Raw genomic sequence first — 16,634 nt, forward strand, 5'->3', positions numbered from 1 at the left:
TTGCCAGGCCTGTATATATATCACTTTGATCCTGCTTCATACATTGTATTTTTTTCCTATATTGCTCATTCAAGGATTCCATCGTTTTCTATTCTCTATTTTTTTTTATTAGTGTCTTTTTTAGAAGCACTTAGTACTTCTTTCATTATAGTTATCATTTCTTTTTTTACTTCAGAAATTATTTCAGTATGGGGTCCTGAGTTCAATCCCTGGTACCACAAAAAAAAAAAAAAAGAAATTATTTCTGTTCTGATTTCCTCTATACCTTCCTACATTTTTTTCTATACTTCAGATGCTATTATTTCAGAGATTTCAGGTGTGTGATTTCCAGTTTCTTCTATGCTGTTGTCACCTGCATTTGTTCTTCGTGGGGTCAGAGCCTGAGAATGCATTTTGCTCCTTTTTGTCATTTTGTATAGCACTATCTTCTGACCTGTGGTGTAGAGCTTTGGTAGAGTTATTATGTTAGCACTAGGTCTGGATCTACCAAGTTTAAACTCGTCCAGGTGGGTGTGGCTTGGGTCTGGCTGCTGTACTCCACTTCTGCCTGCTGCAGCCCTTGGAAGTGCACCCCCTGTGTCACTGGCAAGATACGCTGCTCCTGGAGCAGCTGGGTAGATCGTGCCTCTAGCCTCTCTGCAGGGAGTTGTGCCTCATGGTTCCACATCAGGCCTGTATGATGGAGGAAGTTCCACTCACACACCAAGCCTGCTTGCTGGCTGGAGTGAGGGTCCGGAGGGCACTGGGTGGCCCCACTCCCATAATGGTATTATTGTTCCTGTTTTTAAAGATGAGGAAGCTAAAGCATGAAAGTTTCAAAATTTAGCTGTGGTTTTTCAACTAGGGAAAGGAAGAGCCAGTCCTTCTAGCTCCAGAGTGTGTATGGTGCTGTGGGTTCTTCCAGCCCACTCCCAGACTGAACCCTCAGGGCCTCACATGCTAGAAATGCTTTTGGCCACTGAATTGCTGAGCTGTACCCTTAGCCCTCAGACTTAGGTAGTGTTCCTATCACTGCACTGTCATTGTGTCTCAGTTGTTAAGAGAAAATTCAGCCCAGTAGGAGTTGGTAGCTAGAAACAGGCGCCAAAAACTCAGGTGATTGGTGGTACTACTGATTGAAATGGGCACGCCAGGAGGAGAATATCTTCAGTTTGATATGGCTGTGTGTTTTGAAACTTTTTTAATGGTGTCTATACTTGTGCTAATATGCTTTAGTCTCATCATAGCAGTTTAGTCTGTCTTGTTTTCACCTGCCTTTAAATATCATTCTAAAGGACTGTTTGCTTCTTGGTAATCAGTGGACTCATCAACTGCTGTTTTGTTTTAGCATCTTTCTGCTGAGGAGTTGGCAAAGAGAAGAGAAGAGGAAAATAAACCTGCCAAATCTTCAAAAGCGTCAAGATCAACAAAAAGGTATTGTCATGTTATATAAGTAGTGGCATTACAATGTTCACAGAGGACATATGAGGTAAAATATTTTTTAATCTAACAAAATGAAAAGTAAATGGTTAGAGTTTAGAAATTTTAGGTTTACTCATACAAGTTTGTAAACCTTAAGCTAAAGTTTTAGAGTTCAGGTTCAGGGAGCATGGACATATTTAATAGGGGCTTTGTTTGTAACCAGTGGTCCAGACATTATGGGCAGGTAACCTTATGAAATTCCTGGCTTTCTCCTCAAGCTAGTTATTTGCAAGTTATTTGGCAATATGGATGTGTGTGTGTGTGTGTGTGTGTGTGTGTGTGTGTGAGAATATATACTGAAGTTTGTAATTTTTAAGTTAAGAGTTAGCAAATGAGCAAAATGCCTTGATTTTCTAGGTCTCACTTCCTGCAGTTGCCACTTTGAAAGAACTGCAGTTCCTTAGTGTCTCTTTTAAAACAAAATAGAAATACCACTAGGGCATTTTTTACCAGTTGTTTGTTCTTAGGTGAGACTTGGGTCCTTATATATTAAGTAGTAATTCAAATAGCTAACACTATCAGCTGTGTTCTAAGCATTATACATGTATGAGCTCATTTGATCTTTGAAACATCTCACTGTAGTAATTATCACTCCAGTTTTACAGATGAAAATTAAGAGGCTGGGAAAAGGTGTAGGAACTAGTAACTTGCTGATGCAGTTTAGTGATGGAGCTATGATTTAAGCCCAGGCAGTTAGACTTAAGAATCCATATTCCTAGGGCCTGTAAAAGAGCTCAGCAGCTTAAAGTACCTGCAAGCAGGTGCATTGGCTGGGAATTTGATTCCCAGGCCTGCTGTGCTGGCCCCACCCCAAGGGCACACCGAGATGGCAATTGAGACTGGGCATGGTGGCACACACCTATAATCCCGGCACTTAGGAGACTGTAAGCAGGAGAATCACTATGAGTCTGATCTAGTAGTGGACCCTGAACACCCTGTAGCCCCTTCCCTAAAATACAGGAAAAAAAAAGAATTCATATTCTTTATAATTCATTATGTTATATATGGCCCCTGTCAAATAAAAATTAAATTTATATTGTCATTGTGAACATACACTACATAAAAATAAATTTTTCCATAAGCTAGAACTCATCTAGAATATCTAGAAATTTGATTTTCTAAGTTTGTATAAGATATACGTTCATTGTGAATTTCAACTCGTCCCAGATTGTTAGTAGTATTTTAACCCAGATCTGCTTTCTCTCTTTAGCTTTTCTACAGTTACATCATCAACTTTTCCATAAACTTGTCTTTTTTTTTTTATTTTTTGCAGAACCAGGGATTGAACTCAGGCCCTTGCACTTGCCAGGGAAGCGCTTATTCCACTGAGCCATCTCTCTGGCCCACGCTTGTCTTTTTTGCTACTCATCACCGTATAAAATATTTAAGTGGGGGGCCGGGGAGATGGCTCAGTGGAATAAGTGCTTCCCTGGCAAGCGCAAGGGCCTGAGTTCGACCCCTGGTTCCGCAAAAAAACAAAAACAAAAAAAAAAATATTTAAGTGGAATAAATATAGACCTTAGACATTAGTTAACTTATTTTCCTGCATTTAATATATATTTTTTCATCTTATGCAGAAGTATAATCATAGCAAGTATCTTTAAAAGCAGATAAAAATTTTTAGTATGCAGCCTGCTAACTTCTAGCGGATGAATCTGCTTATGACTTACTTACATTGCATGAACTCATTAATGTTTTTATTTACCTTTTCACTTGGTAAATGTTCACCAATCAACTGTTCAGTAAACTCCTAGAAATTTGCCATGATTTCATCTAATTCTACTGAAATCTGCCTTTTTCATATTTTAGCCCAGTAGTTGCCTATCCTTAGCCTTCTAATCACTTTCTCAATCTGTGGAGCCCTCAAGAAGTGGTGACAGTACTTCACAACTTAGTTCTTATGTGCTCGGAAGTATGCTCGCTCTGTTCTGTTTCTCTTCTTCTGGCTCAGCCTTTTGTTCCTTTTCAATTCAGTTAACTTAAAGGCCCTTCTTCATTCATCAGTATTTATTGAGCACTCTGTGTTTGGACACTGCTCCAGCTCTTGGGATATACACAGTACAAAGCAGAGCAAAGTGTCTTCTCGGCACTAACTTGTCCTGTTTGGGACCATGGATGTTTTTCTTCTTCTGAACATAACATTTTAAAACCTTGTATTGTTCATAAAGTTTTTCTCAAATATCTATAATGGTCAAAACCTTTCCATGGTTTGTTTCAGATTGATACATGCTTTTGTGTCTAGCTTTGCTCAGGCCCCCCCTTTCTGTCTCTGCATTTATTTGTTATTCATTTATTCAAATAGTACTTATGGATGAACCTCTGTGGGGGGCAGAACAGAAATGATTTAAGGAACTCTGGTGAACTTCTTTCAGGTCTGGAGACTATTGCTTTTCATTGAGTGTTTTTAAATCTTCTGAAAATTAATATGACAATTACTTTCTCCCAAAGTTCCTGGTTTTGGTCAAGTCTTAAACAGTACTTTCTTCAGAAGATTATATGGAGCAGCCTAAGAATCTCTCATAGTTTGATATTTTTCTCATTGAAACATAATTTGGGTTTAGATTTTTTTGTATACATTTTCGGTTTTATAAATGTTTTTTTCCTGACCTTGTTGAGATTGTACTAAAAATGTTTTTTTTTTTTTTTTTTCATTTTCAGCTCATTTGATCCTTTCCAACTTATACCTTGTAATATTTTCAGTGAGGAAAAACAGGTACTATTTGTGTATCAATGTCTATATATAATGTTCATTGGACAGGAAATATTCTTTGTGTGTGCAAGGTGTGTTTAGGATCAGTGAGGAACACAGGTGGAAAATTAGAGAGAATTTCTCCCTGCTGGGGATTTGAACGGTAATTTAAAAAAAAAAATTTACTCTATTTCTTCAGAGCCTTGATCTCTGGTGAGAATTTGACAGAATTTTGTTAGGGAGAGGAGAAAGGGATGGGTGTGTAATGGGGAGAACAGATATCTGTATTTTTATGCTTCCCCTTTTTTCTTTTCTTTTCTTTTTTTTTTTTTTTTTTAATTTCAGGAGCCATTTCAGGTGAAAGTGGCTTCAGAAGCACTTTTAATAATGGATTTGGTAAGGAAAATCTATTGTGTTAGTTATTCTGATTTCTATTCTTGTGTATTTTTATTGCAGGCATAAGAGAAAGTATGGAAGACGTGTATTTTGGATCTTAACTCTCTTCTTTTACAAGGAATCTAAAACTAAGTCTTTTCTTTTGAAGAAAAGCCAGATAATTGCATGTTTCCATATTTTAGAGAGATGAATTAATGTGAGTTTTGCAGACTGTTTACCATTATTAACCCTGTTTTCATTTCCTAATATCTCACGTCTGCTGCCTTTTAGATTACTGAAACAAAGCACAGCTCCTGTAATATGGAGGTTCTTTGTTGGCACTAAACTACCAATACCTCTAACAGTTACCTTTGTAGTGCTTTTTTATAGAATGACCCAGAGGGATTTTTACTTTGCATCCATAGTACATTTTTCTTGAGTAAAGAGATCCAATAATGTCCTTGTTTTGTAAATGGAAAGAAGTGGCATCTGGACTATATGTCTGAAGTGTCCCAGCCAGCAGTGAGGGTGGACCTGAAATCTGAGTCTGTGTGCTAAGCTACAGCTAGCTCCTCTCCTCTGTTACTTTATTTTAGAAGAATGTAGCTACTGTACTCAGAAATGGCCCCTATGATGGCAAGTTTTTTTCTGATTTTCTGTCAGATGGGTTTGTGCATTTGGGCTAAGTCTGTCTCGTATTTCTTTTAGCATGCTCATGTTTCTATGGCAGAAGTGATTGGTCTGTTAGGAGGAAGATACTCAGAAGTTGATAAGATAGTGGAAGTAAGTCCTGTCTTTTCAAAAACTATTTTAACTACATTTAGTTCTTCTCTCATCTGAGCTATTTTATAGAATTCAGTGAATATAATGAAAACATAGGCATTACCTAAGATAAATGTGAGAATATACAATGTAGTAAATTATATATTCCAAGAAGTAACTCAATTTTCTATATGTTAAGGCCTGGCAAGCACAAGGGCCTGAGTTCAATCCCTGGTTCCACCAAAAAAGGAAAAAAAAAAAATAATAATAAATTCTATATATTAAGGTTGTGTTTTCCCATCAGAAATGGGAGAATACTCCCAGGCCTTGACTTTTCACCAATAAAAATCTACAACTCCTAGGAAGCCAGAAATAATGAGGTAGTACTTATAGTTGAAAGTTGGTATGAACCATCTCATTGTCACAAACTACACAAATCATTAAAAGAATACCTTCATATAACCATTATGGTGATCTTGTTTGATTAGCAGAATACATGCTGAATTCCTAGTATACACTCACACTTTTGGCATATCTTTCATTTGTAAGTGATAGAATGAACAGCATTTCCCTATAATCATGAGGATTGATCCTTCTTAGGTCTATGCAGCAGAACCATGCAACAGTCTCAGTACTGGACTGCAGTGTGAAATGGATCCTGTATCGCAAACACAGGCTTCAGAAACCTTGGCTGTCAGAGGGTACAGTGTAATTGGATGGTATCACTCTCATCCTGCATTTGATCCTAATCCTTCCTTACGAGATATCGACACACAGGCCAAATACCAGGTATGATTATGGGTATGTGGGTCTCCTTGTGTATGCTCTCTAAACACAAATACTGATTTCTGTCACTAAATAAACGTCTAATGTTTTTAGCCTTGTGTTTATAATGGTCCTTTAATCTCGGGTTTTTAAATAACTACATTTTTCCTCTTTTTAATATTAAAGGCGTTTATTAATAATAATGATCATATTCATCTTGGGCACTGATACATGTCCATACCACACCTTCATTCTTTCTACTTCTTTCTCTTCCCCTGTCCTCCATGCATGTCTTATGTGTATGTAAGCATTTGGAAAATCAGCAATTTTGCAGAGTATTGAAAAGCTTTGAAAGTAATCTTGGGAAGTATCCTTAGAAACTTTAAAAATTAATCAAAACAATTAGGGTAGGAACTGAGTATCATTGATATAATTGGAAACATTAATATATTTCTCCCCTTTGAAAAACAGCATTTGTTTTAGTCTATAATTTTATGTTTGATGCATGTTTTTGCTATAGGCAAAACTATTTGTAAGTTATTAATGCATTAGGAATATAGTTGAAAAGTAGTCAGTATAATTAGTATATACATTCCTGGAAAATGTAGAGTTTTACAGGCCACATGATATTTGTTTGTTTGTTTGTTTGTGGTACTAAGAATTAAACCCAGAAACAGATCTTCTTTTTTTTTTTTTTCTTGCATACCAGGTATTGAACTCAGGCCCTTGCACTTGCCAGGAAAGTGCTTATTCCACTTAACCATCTCCCTGGCCTAGATCTTTTATTTTGAGACAGAGTTTCTGTTGCCTATGTGAGTGAGACTGGAACTTGAAATTTTCCTGTCCCAGCCTTCTAAGTGCTGGAATTATAGGCATGCACTATCACACCTGGCTGCTAGTGAGTTTGGTTTTTTTTTTTTCCGGAACTGGGGATTGAACTCAGGCCCTTGTGCTTGCCAGGGAAGCACTTATTCCATTGAGCCATCTCCCTGGCCCCCTGCTAGTGAGTTTTTAAAGAGTCATTTCAGATTGGGTTGGACACATTTTGGCCTGAAATCTTTTACAGTGTGAAGTGAACACAAAGGCCATTTTATTTAGTAGCTATTTGGATACAAAGTTCTTTTTATTTATTTAAAATTGTATTTATTTGTGTGTGTGTGTGTGTGTGTGTGTGTGTGGCCAGCTCAGCCCACCAAGGGGCGGGATTGGCTGGCATGTGGTGCTGGGGGATTGAACCGCGGTCCCTGTGCTTTGCTAAGCTTGTTCTAAGTAGGTGCTTTAGACCACTGAGCCATCTCACCAGCCCATGGATACAAAGTTCTTGATGTACCTTTTTGTTCTCCTTTCCCCTGTTAGATATTTAGAACGTTGGTGTGGGTAAGTACTAACTTAAATTTATAGTTGAAACTAATAAAACCTTTCTTATCATTATAGAGTTACTTCTCAAGAAGAGGTGCAAAATTCATTGGGATAATTATTAGCCCTTATAATCGAAACAATCCTTTGCCGTATTCCCAGATTACCTGCCTGGTCATCAGTGAGGAGATTAGCTCAAGTGGCTCCTACCGTAAGTTTCAACAGTAACAACTTCCTACTGTATCTACCCTTGTTTCTTTGATTCTTGGAAATAAAAATTTACAACGATGCGACACTAAGGGAAAAATTTGTCCATCAACTTGGGAATCATTGCTCTGTGCCACTTGGTGTAACTCCCTTCTCCTTATAATGGTCTTAGCTATGACCACCATGCAGGACTAAAGTGGAGAGAAAAGCAGAATGATGCTCTGCACTGGAGATACTGTCATTAAAAGAACAAAGACCCTTGTCTCATGAAATATTTGTAAATATAGACTAACTTTTTCTGTGATGGCATGGTAGGGAAACAGTGGCCCAGCTCTCTGTCATCTCCCCATGATATTAGGCTAGTCAGTTACTGTTTATTTTCATTCATTTATTTGGTACAGGGTCTTACTGTAGACTTAGACTCATAGTGATCCTCCTGTTTTCAACCTCCCCAATGCTGGGATTATAGGCGTGCACCAGCACGCCCTAACTCAGTTTCAACTCATTGCACCCCAGGGGCAGGGCCAGTGCTGCATGTGGGACTGGGGTTTGAACCCTGGTCCGTGCACTTGCCAAAGCAGGTGCTTAGTCTGCTGAGCTATCTCTCCAGCCCTAATGACTGATTCTTTATACTGGTTAATTTTCTTTCTGTCTTAAAGAATTTGGTTAGTATAGCCCATTGTACATCTTGGTTCCTCTGCACCTTATAGTTTATGGACTAGAGAATTAGTAGAATAGAAGACAGAAAGGAATATGGACAGAAAGGAGCACCAGGCACTACTCAGGTGTTTGTTGGTTTTTTTTTTTTTCTTCCCTGCCCCTCCATTGTAGTTCAAGTCAGGGTTTTCCCTGGATGCTGGCAATGCAGTTAGTATATCCCATCTTTCTCTCTATTATGAGATTTTTGTGAGGATTACTATATTTTACATTTTTCTGTCCTGTTTCTAGCACAAAGTCTGGCGTGTAATGGGTACAGAATATTTAATAATTAATTTCTCATCATTCTTAATCACCTCATTAGAAAGTCCTGTATTTGTTAAGGACTTCCCAGCCCTGCCCCCATGTCCCTTAGTGTTAGTTACTCTATTCTTTATACATCTGCAGCACTTTTCCTGCCTTTATAGTCACCTTTGTTTTTGACTATAATTTGTTGTCCATTGAAGTCTTGTTAAACTGAATACCCAAAGAGCAGGAACTGTGTCTTGTCTTTGTCCCAGTAACACCTAATTAATTGCCTTGTTTGATGGAGGAGACCCCTGCTGGGGTTCTTGCTGAATGGAGAATGTAAGTATTTGCTTTAATCCAGAGTGCCCATTTAAGCTTGACTCCTGATGCGCACCTGTCTGGTTCAGTATAATTTTATAAACTGTACAAAAGGAAGAATTGCAGTCAGCATCTCAATACAGATCATTTCTTACAGTCTGCTAGATTTGGTCATGGGCCTTTATCCTGATGCTAATAGCATAGATACTAGTTACATGTGACTGTTTAAGCTCAAACTGATTTGAAATAAGTGAAATTTAATATTCAGTGCACACAATTCCACATCTGGCTACAGTGAAGTGACAACCTTCTAACACAACCAAAACACTAGGAAAAAATATATGCAAAAATGCTATTTAGAGTAAAACCAGAGGCAGTGAAGGAAGATGATTGCTAAGAGATTGAAAACAAATGAACTAGGTTTCAGATCATCCTTTGCTTCTTGAGAGTTTCCTGGTATGGCAAAAAGAAGAAATGTACTCAGATCCAGGCAGTTAAGTTCCAGTGAACAAAGAAAAAGTTAGATAATTTGTGAGGGACTCTAGATTTATAGAATGTACCCTTCCTGCATTTAGCAAATACAGGCTTGTGTGAGAAGAAACCTGCCCCGCCAGGGAAAGGAACTGCTTCATTGGATGAGCCTGCATTGGGCAGTACACGGGCACTCAGCACTGTGGCACTCAGCTGGCTCTCCTGGGCAGGGTGGCCTCCTCAGTGACCTGTCCGTCATCCGTACTGTAGTCAGCATTTGATCCTTAGTCTTTGGCCCTTTGCTGTGTGCCTCTTGGAAGCTGGTGCAAGAGTCAGGATTCTCCAGAACCCTGCAGCTCAGGGGCTACCTTTCACATGTTTTTGATGGCTGTTTTCTATACTTGTATCAGTCAGAAAATACTATTTGGTGATCAGCTTTTTCAATATTTTAGTGGATAAAAATACCTTGCACCAAGGGAAATGTTTGCCTTACTGCCTTCTTTTAACTCAAAAAGAACTTTAATATACTAAATAGAGCTGCATAGAGTGTGAGTATGAGAGTGTGTGTGTTTTCTTTAGCTCTGATTAAAAACACATTAATTATCTGACATTATTTCCATTTCAACTCAAATTAAGGGTAGAGGTCGCTTAACTATACCAGGATCCCACATGTATCATTTACTAGGTACTTTGCCTTGGACGAGTTACTTAACCTCTGTGTTCTTTTTTGCTACTTCTGTAAAATGAAGGGAAAAAATGTCACCTTGCTTATAAGGGAGGTAGTTATAAGGATTATCACTACTGTATGTACAGTGTTATTAGCAAATTGGTTTGTGGTAGATGCTTATGATTATAGCTGATATCTGTGTTTGGTAGGGGATCAAAGTACATCAGGTAAGGTACTGTTACCACCAAGAAAATTTGCTTAGGGGCCAGGGAGATGGCTCAGTGGAATAGGCACTTCCCTGGCAAGCGCAAGCGCCCGAGTTCAATCCCCAGTTCCGAGAAAAAAAAAATTGCTTAATAGCTTGTGTACTGCAATGTGTCTTTCTTAGATTTCTGGTTGCAAGAATTAAATTGGATAAAATAATAAAGGAGCATTGAGATAAAATAAAGGAGAGTTGAGAAATTAGAGAAAAAGTCATCATTAGGCTGTTGTCCTCTTGTTTCCTACCAAATGCCTAAAAAGATAAAACATGCACTACTGGTATTGTGTATTTCAGAGAATACTGACAGTTAAATTACATTTATATTGTGAAGAAATGTTTATTGCTTTTGCCCTTGTTATTTCCATGACTTCTGATTTGCTGGCATTGTAGTGATTTGAAAAGCCTTAATCTCTCAAAAACAGTTGAGAGAAATAGTATAGTGAGCCCTTCCTAGTCCTTGTTTCTGGCCAGGAAGTTTATATTTACAATTCCATGGAAAAGTTATTGGAATTCTAGTGAGTTAATCCCAGTCTACCACTTCCAGTGCAACCTATAGCAAGGGTAAAGACATTTAAGCATATTTGTAGTTGTGGGGAGCCCAAGGGTCCTAAGTCCCTAAGGTGATGATGGCCATCTGGAACAAAGGCCTCGACCCCAATTCAAACGCGAGTTTTGTTAATTCCTCACAAAAGAAGTGGCTTGAAAATGAGTGGCTATGAGAGTGGTGGGAAACAAGTAAGTGCTGTCAGCTGGGCTTTGTAGACCTGAAATCACCTCTGCAATATGCAAGGAGAAGGATACGCAGGAAGAGTAATCTGCATAGCACCTCTGAGATGGTAGCTAATGTTTTGGGGTTGGTTGTAGTCTTTATGCCCTGGGAAGTCATAGCCTGTCCCACTTCACCCTGGCTCATACGTGGGAGTTCTGCAGGGAGGCAGGGAAATAGTGCCCTCTCTTCTTTGCTTCAGAGACTACATTATCAGCACCTCCTATTGCTTAAAGCCAATTGAAGGGATAAGGAAAAGTCCTGCCCAGCACTGTATATATAGCTACATGGAAATAGGGTCAAGTTAGCCAATATAGAGACAGTTCTCCCCCTTCAAGGAGAGTCGGTGAGGTGGTCCTCCACAAGATAGTGTAGTGCAGAAGTTGAGAACATAGATTCTGATCTGCGCATAATGGTGCACATTTGTATCCCAGCAGTCTCAAAGTGTGAAGGTCCTGGGTTCAGCCTCCAGTACTGTATGGAGGTCCAGTGTTCAGTGTGTGGTACTGGTTTCAAGTCAAACTACCTGGGGCTTCAAGATCATTTTTGAATATATGACCATGAACAGTTGTAACTTTCCCATGGCTCCTTGTTCTCCAAAAGTATGGGAACAGTAGTGGTAGTGATTTCATTTCAATGACTTCAGCTATAGAAAGCACCCAAACCCCAGCACTTGATAAGCATTAGTGTGTTGCTGTATCATGATGCTGGCCTTTGGTAGTGACTCAGGGGAACTTCTGATAGACCACAGATACGTTTACACAGGGGTGTTAATGGTGTGTGAGAGATTGCTAACGTAGTGTTCCTTGTGGTATTCTTCTCTTTGTAGCTCCATACATGATGTCCGTGCTTTATTTTTCTTTTCTCATTGTACTGCTTAAGCACTTGATTCAATGAAATTGCTGCCTTCCCAGAGTTTGTCCTGTTGTCATTTGGCCTTAGTCTCACACTTTTAGGGAAGGAAAGAATATGGGCTAGGAATGAGGCCGACTGCCTGCGTCTGAGATCCAGGCTCTTCACTTTACCAGCCTGAACACCTGTGAACCTCTCAGCCTTAGTTTTTTCATCTATAAAACTAGAAATAATGTTTCTGTCTTAGTCACTTTATTTGACACTAGGACAGAATACGCAACACCTGCAAGTTAAAAGGGGAGAGGTTTATTTTGGTTCCTATTTTCAGTCCACGGTCCACTGGTCCAAGGCAGCATGCCATGACAAAGGGGCATCGCAGAGGAGCTGTTAGTGTCATAGCAACGAGGGAGGATCCAGGTCACACACCCGCTGCCTGGCCTCTTCCACCAGGGTTGCTTGCTCCATGCAGCCCTCTCCATCACTGATCCTCCCCAGAAGCACTGTCCAGGAGCATGTGGCCCTTGGGCGTGTCTGGATACAATTTTGACAGCTGCCTCCCCAATAGCATTGTTCTGTTTGCTTAATAATCTTGAGTTTTAAAATGTCTCTGAGATGACAGTCCTAACTTAAGCCTGTGCCCCCATTCATTCAGAGTCTCTTGAGTTTGGGTGATAAATTATATGGTCTGTGTATCTTGCCCAGTGCCTTGCACAGAATTGTCACAAAAGTGGCATTTTTATCTTTCTTCACGATTATTAATAGGTTGGTATTAGTATGCTTGGTGAACCAAGTACAGTCAGGCAGTAAATATTTAATGAATACTCACTACATTTAAGATGCTGCTCAACTGATCTTCCTAGCTGTGGTTTTTAAAAACACTGAAGGGAATTTTAAGTAATTAAAAGGAGATTTGAGATTTAACAAATAGTTGAAAATGTGCTTTCTTATGCTTTTCTAGGTTTACCTTACAAATTTGAAGTACAACAGATGTTAGAAGAACCTCAGTGGGGATTAGTGTTTGAAAAGACAAGATGGATAATAGAAAAATACAGGCTGTCCCGTAGGTATGTGCTAGGGTTTGAAATGGTTGCACATCTGCAGTGTTTCTCATTAAATTATGTTTCAGAGAAAACCCAAGTTAAATATAAAATTGTGATGTATGGCATCAGTGATAGTTTGTTACATGCTGATTGCTTTACAGTACTCACTCCATCAGCTTGTTTTCTACTTCTTCCTGCAGCAGTGTCCCCATGGATAAACTCTTTCGCTGGGATTCCGACCTGACTTGTTTGCAAAAAGTAAGCTGCTGAGTTTTAACTAGTGCCATTGTTCACTGACTCCAGAGCTGTTGCCATCACGTGTTCTCCCATGATGCCTGACGTTCTACAGATACATTTTCTGTGTAGAGCCTTTATTGCCTTTTCCTTTCTAAAATTAATTTCTGGGACATAATTAGAAATATGTTTTCTTGCCAGTGCTTCACATAGGAATATAATATTTTAGAATAAATTTGTCAGTATTTGACTGGTAAATTTCATAGCAGATTATTGTGCACAGTGGAGAACATTTTTCTCATTTTATTAAATTCAAAAGCAACATGTTTCCTTTTAGCCTTAACAATTGATCATTTTTAAGAATGATAGTGTGAATGTACCAGATTTAAATAGTCATTTTGTTTAACTCTGGTGGAAGTGACAGCTTAGGATTCTTTTATTACGCTTCTGTAATGAGTTGAAATCAGGAGACTGGCAATATTTATCTTTATTTTGAATGCATTTTGGAAAATCTGTATGTATTAGGTACCTTTTCACTATTTTTTTTTTTTTTACTGTTTTTTGTACCCTGTTCAAAGACTTGCATGTATTTTACAACTAGCATCCTGACTTTGAAATGGCAGAATCTTAAATTTTTATGTACATAGCTTTCTGCTTTCTTTTTTTTTCCTTTCCTCATTTGATGGCCTTAAGCCCATCTTTTATATACATAAATGAGGCACTACATTACATTTTGAGTGCCAAGTTTTTTGTTGTTTTTTTTTTCCATAATTTTATTGAGAAACAAATAGCAATGAGACAGTTTCAAGCCAAATTGGTAGGACAGTTTCAATAATTAACACATTGCACACACTCTTCCCAGTGGTCAATTGCTGTACAAGATGCAGACATGATATCCTATTTACAAACACCATTAGAGCAAATCCCTCTATTCATTAAGAGAATGTAACTATATATCTATCCTAACCATTTTGAATACACATATACAAAATGGACATTCATCTGTGTCCCCTTTTTTTGTTAAGTTCCGTTATTTGAATATTATAGGTGTGTAAACTCAACAAAATATTCTAAAAGAGGCCAGTAGCCCATAATAGTATTGGGTCTTCTGCTTGACTGGCAGTGTCAGAAATTGTTGACCTGAGTCCCCTACAGCTCAACATAACACCATGGCTTTACTTCTTATATTTCGTTTTTATACTTTTCTGCTGGGTGGTTAAGACCAAGGTAAAGCAGGACCTATGCAACAAGAGTTGTAGCTTTTGGGTCTGATAAGGTCAATGAAATTCCCTCAGGATTTATCCTGAGATCCTGTACCTCAGATTGTAGAACCTTTGTCAGTGTCAGCCATGTGGATGAGTCACGGCCATTGCTTGGCCAGTGTGCTTTCCGTGAAAGCCTGAGAGAATGTTTTCTCTCCTGTGACTCTCCTTAGGCACACTCTACATCATTGATCACTTTCCTCTTTGGCCCCATAATTTCCTTGATCAGAAAATTTGGGACACTGCCGAGTTACATGACGTTACAGTACAAGTTCTCATGTGTCCTGAGTCTTAATTGACCTTGGAAGGCTAGAGCCAAAATGTTGGCTTTCCTTGCGGCCCTCCTTTTTCTCTAATTTTGGTCCGCAAGCTTAGGTTGTTAACCCTCCAGAAGACAAGCTTATTGTTATTACCATACAACCTAGGCTGTTAAGCTTAACTTCACTATCTATCTAAATATCAAACATCTTAGGTATAACATGGAACAGGTATTTTTCATCAAGTATTGATATGTTGAACTTTAAGTTCCTACAGAATATGATGAAAAAACATTTAAAAATTAGAATATATTTTTTAAAATAGGCATAAAGAATTATATACTTCTTATGTTTACACATAAGTTCAAAAATCTAACCATATACAACCTTGAAGTAGGACAGTCTCACGATATTCCTTTTCCTATCTCTTGCCTTCATTCACCACCCCCTTCTTTTTGAGCAATCATCTATCCAAGAGACAGCACAGCAGCAACTGGCATGTCATGACAAGCAGCCCGTATTCAGAAGACCAGAATGACAGGCACCCCAAGCATGAAACTACTATTACAGATTACCATCTTCAGTTGAGTCCCAAGGTTTTTATGTAAACTCCCTAATCTGCTCTGCCAAGTATAATTGCTAAAAAAGGAGCAGAGTCACCGATCTGTCCAGAGTGGACAGCATCACATGTACACCCCGGGTTTGTCTCCTTATGTAAAATTAAGTTGTAAAGGGACTAAACTGAATGTTTCTCAACACTGGTTTGCAGTAATCCATCCTATGTTTGATGACAGGTCAGTCTTCAAACCCATTTATAGAGAATGTTCTCATTTGATCACTAAGAAGTGCAAAGTTTGGAAAGAGATTTAATAATGAAGTTACACAAACCCTCATGCACCGTTCTTGTGTTTAAATATAAAACTTTTTTCCCTGCTAGCTTTTGGAGTGCCTGAAGAAAACTCTGGGCAGAGTTACCAATTGCTTCATTGCTGAGGAATTTTTGACTCGCATAGAAAATCTGTTCCTTTCCAGTTACAAAAACAAGCAAGAAGATGGAGTGACTGAAGAGAATTGTACGAAGGAATTGTTAATGTAATTATTTTATTTTAATGTAAGACATTTTAATCTTGACATGATTTAGGTCCTGCTTTCAAATTTGGACATTGAAATTATTGTTTATCAGTGGCCCGACTTCACTAAATTGCCGAGGTTGGGCTAGAGCGTGTAGAATGCTGTGGTCACAGGCGTGACCACCACACCTGGCTTGGCTGGTTCTCACGTCATGGCCACCGATGTTAGGGGAACCAGGGCCCACCGCAGCCTTCCTGACTTTCATTGAGTAATGTAGTAAACTGTGAAAATGTACACAGATGGTCTGCTGTATTGTTTTATTCAGATTGATAAGTGGAATGTTTAATTTTCACTTATTCCTAGACTTGTGATTTATTATTTTCTATTGTCTCATATCATTAGAAGTACTTCTATATGTTCTAGTAAGATTTGTACATTTGTTATTTGGGGATGCGAATGAGATATGTCACTGAGAGAACATGATTGAGAACTACTGATTAATAAATATAGCAGCATGCTGTATGGGCCATGGGGAACGTTTTGGTAGAGAAGAGACCTAAAAAAGAGAAATTACCAGTTTTTGATTGTAGATATTTACTGTAATTTTATTATGTATTCATATGTATAAAGTAGATCCAACTGTATACCCACTTAAATTAGTGTGTGATAAAATTTATGCACACACTAGTGGCCCCCTCATCTTAACACCAGGAGAAAGGGTCAAAGTATAATAAAGCTTGAAAAAAGACTCCTTTTTACATCCAAAAAGACTTAGAGTGTGCTTATGTCAGAATAGTACTTAGTAAGTGATAAGGAACTTCAGCCAGGAGGAATTTCTGTTGCAATCGTTGTTTTGTAACGTTTTACAAATGTC

General features: G+C 38.5%; 1 protein-coding gene across 3 annotated transcripts in view; it reads left to right on the forward strand.

Moving 5' to 3' along the window:
* The window catches only part of Mysm1 (Myb like, SWIRM and MPN domains 1), a 41,567-nt gene extending 25,137 nt beyond the window's left edge, over positions 1-16,430 (forward strand). For 2 of the 3 annotated variants that reach the window (XM_023702670.1, XM_023702672.1), the window contains exons 11-19: positions 1,328-1,413; positions 4,120-4,174; positions 4,496-4,546; positions 5,234-5,308; positions 5,888-6,076; positions 7,487-7,619; positions 12,855-12,960; positions 13,137-13,194; positions 15,627-16,430. In XM_023702670.1, coding sequence (XP_023558438.1) covers positions 1,328-1,413; positions 4,120-4,174; positions 4,496-4,546; positions 5,234-5,308; positions 5,888-6,076; positions 7,487-7,619; positions 12,855-12,960; positions 13,137-13,194; positions 15,627-15,785 — 912 coding nt within the window. In that variant the 3' untranslated portion in view covers positions 15,786-16,430. The remainder of the gene's footprint in view (positions 1-1,327; positions 1,414-4,119; positions 4,175-4,495; positions 4,547-5,233; positions 5,309-5,887; positions 6,077-7,486; positions 7,620-12,854; positions 12,961-13,136; positions 13,195-15,626) is intronic. The other variant, XM_023702671.1, reaches the window with a different exon arrangement.
* Positions 16,431-16,634: the final 204 nt, after the last annotated feature.

Source organism: Octodon degus, unplaced genomic scaffold (genome assembly GCF_000260255.1).
Source record: "Octodon degus isolate 3935 unplaced genomic scaffold, OctDeg1.0 scaffold00156, whole genome shotgun sequence".
Classification (NCBI taxonomy): Eukaryota; Metazoa; Chordata; class Mammalia; order Rodentia; family Octodontidae; genus Octodon; species Octodon degus.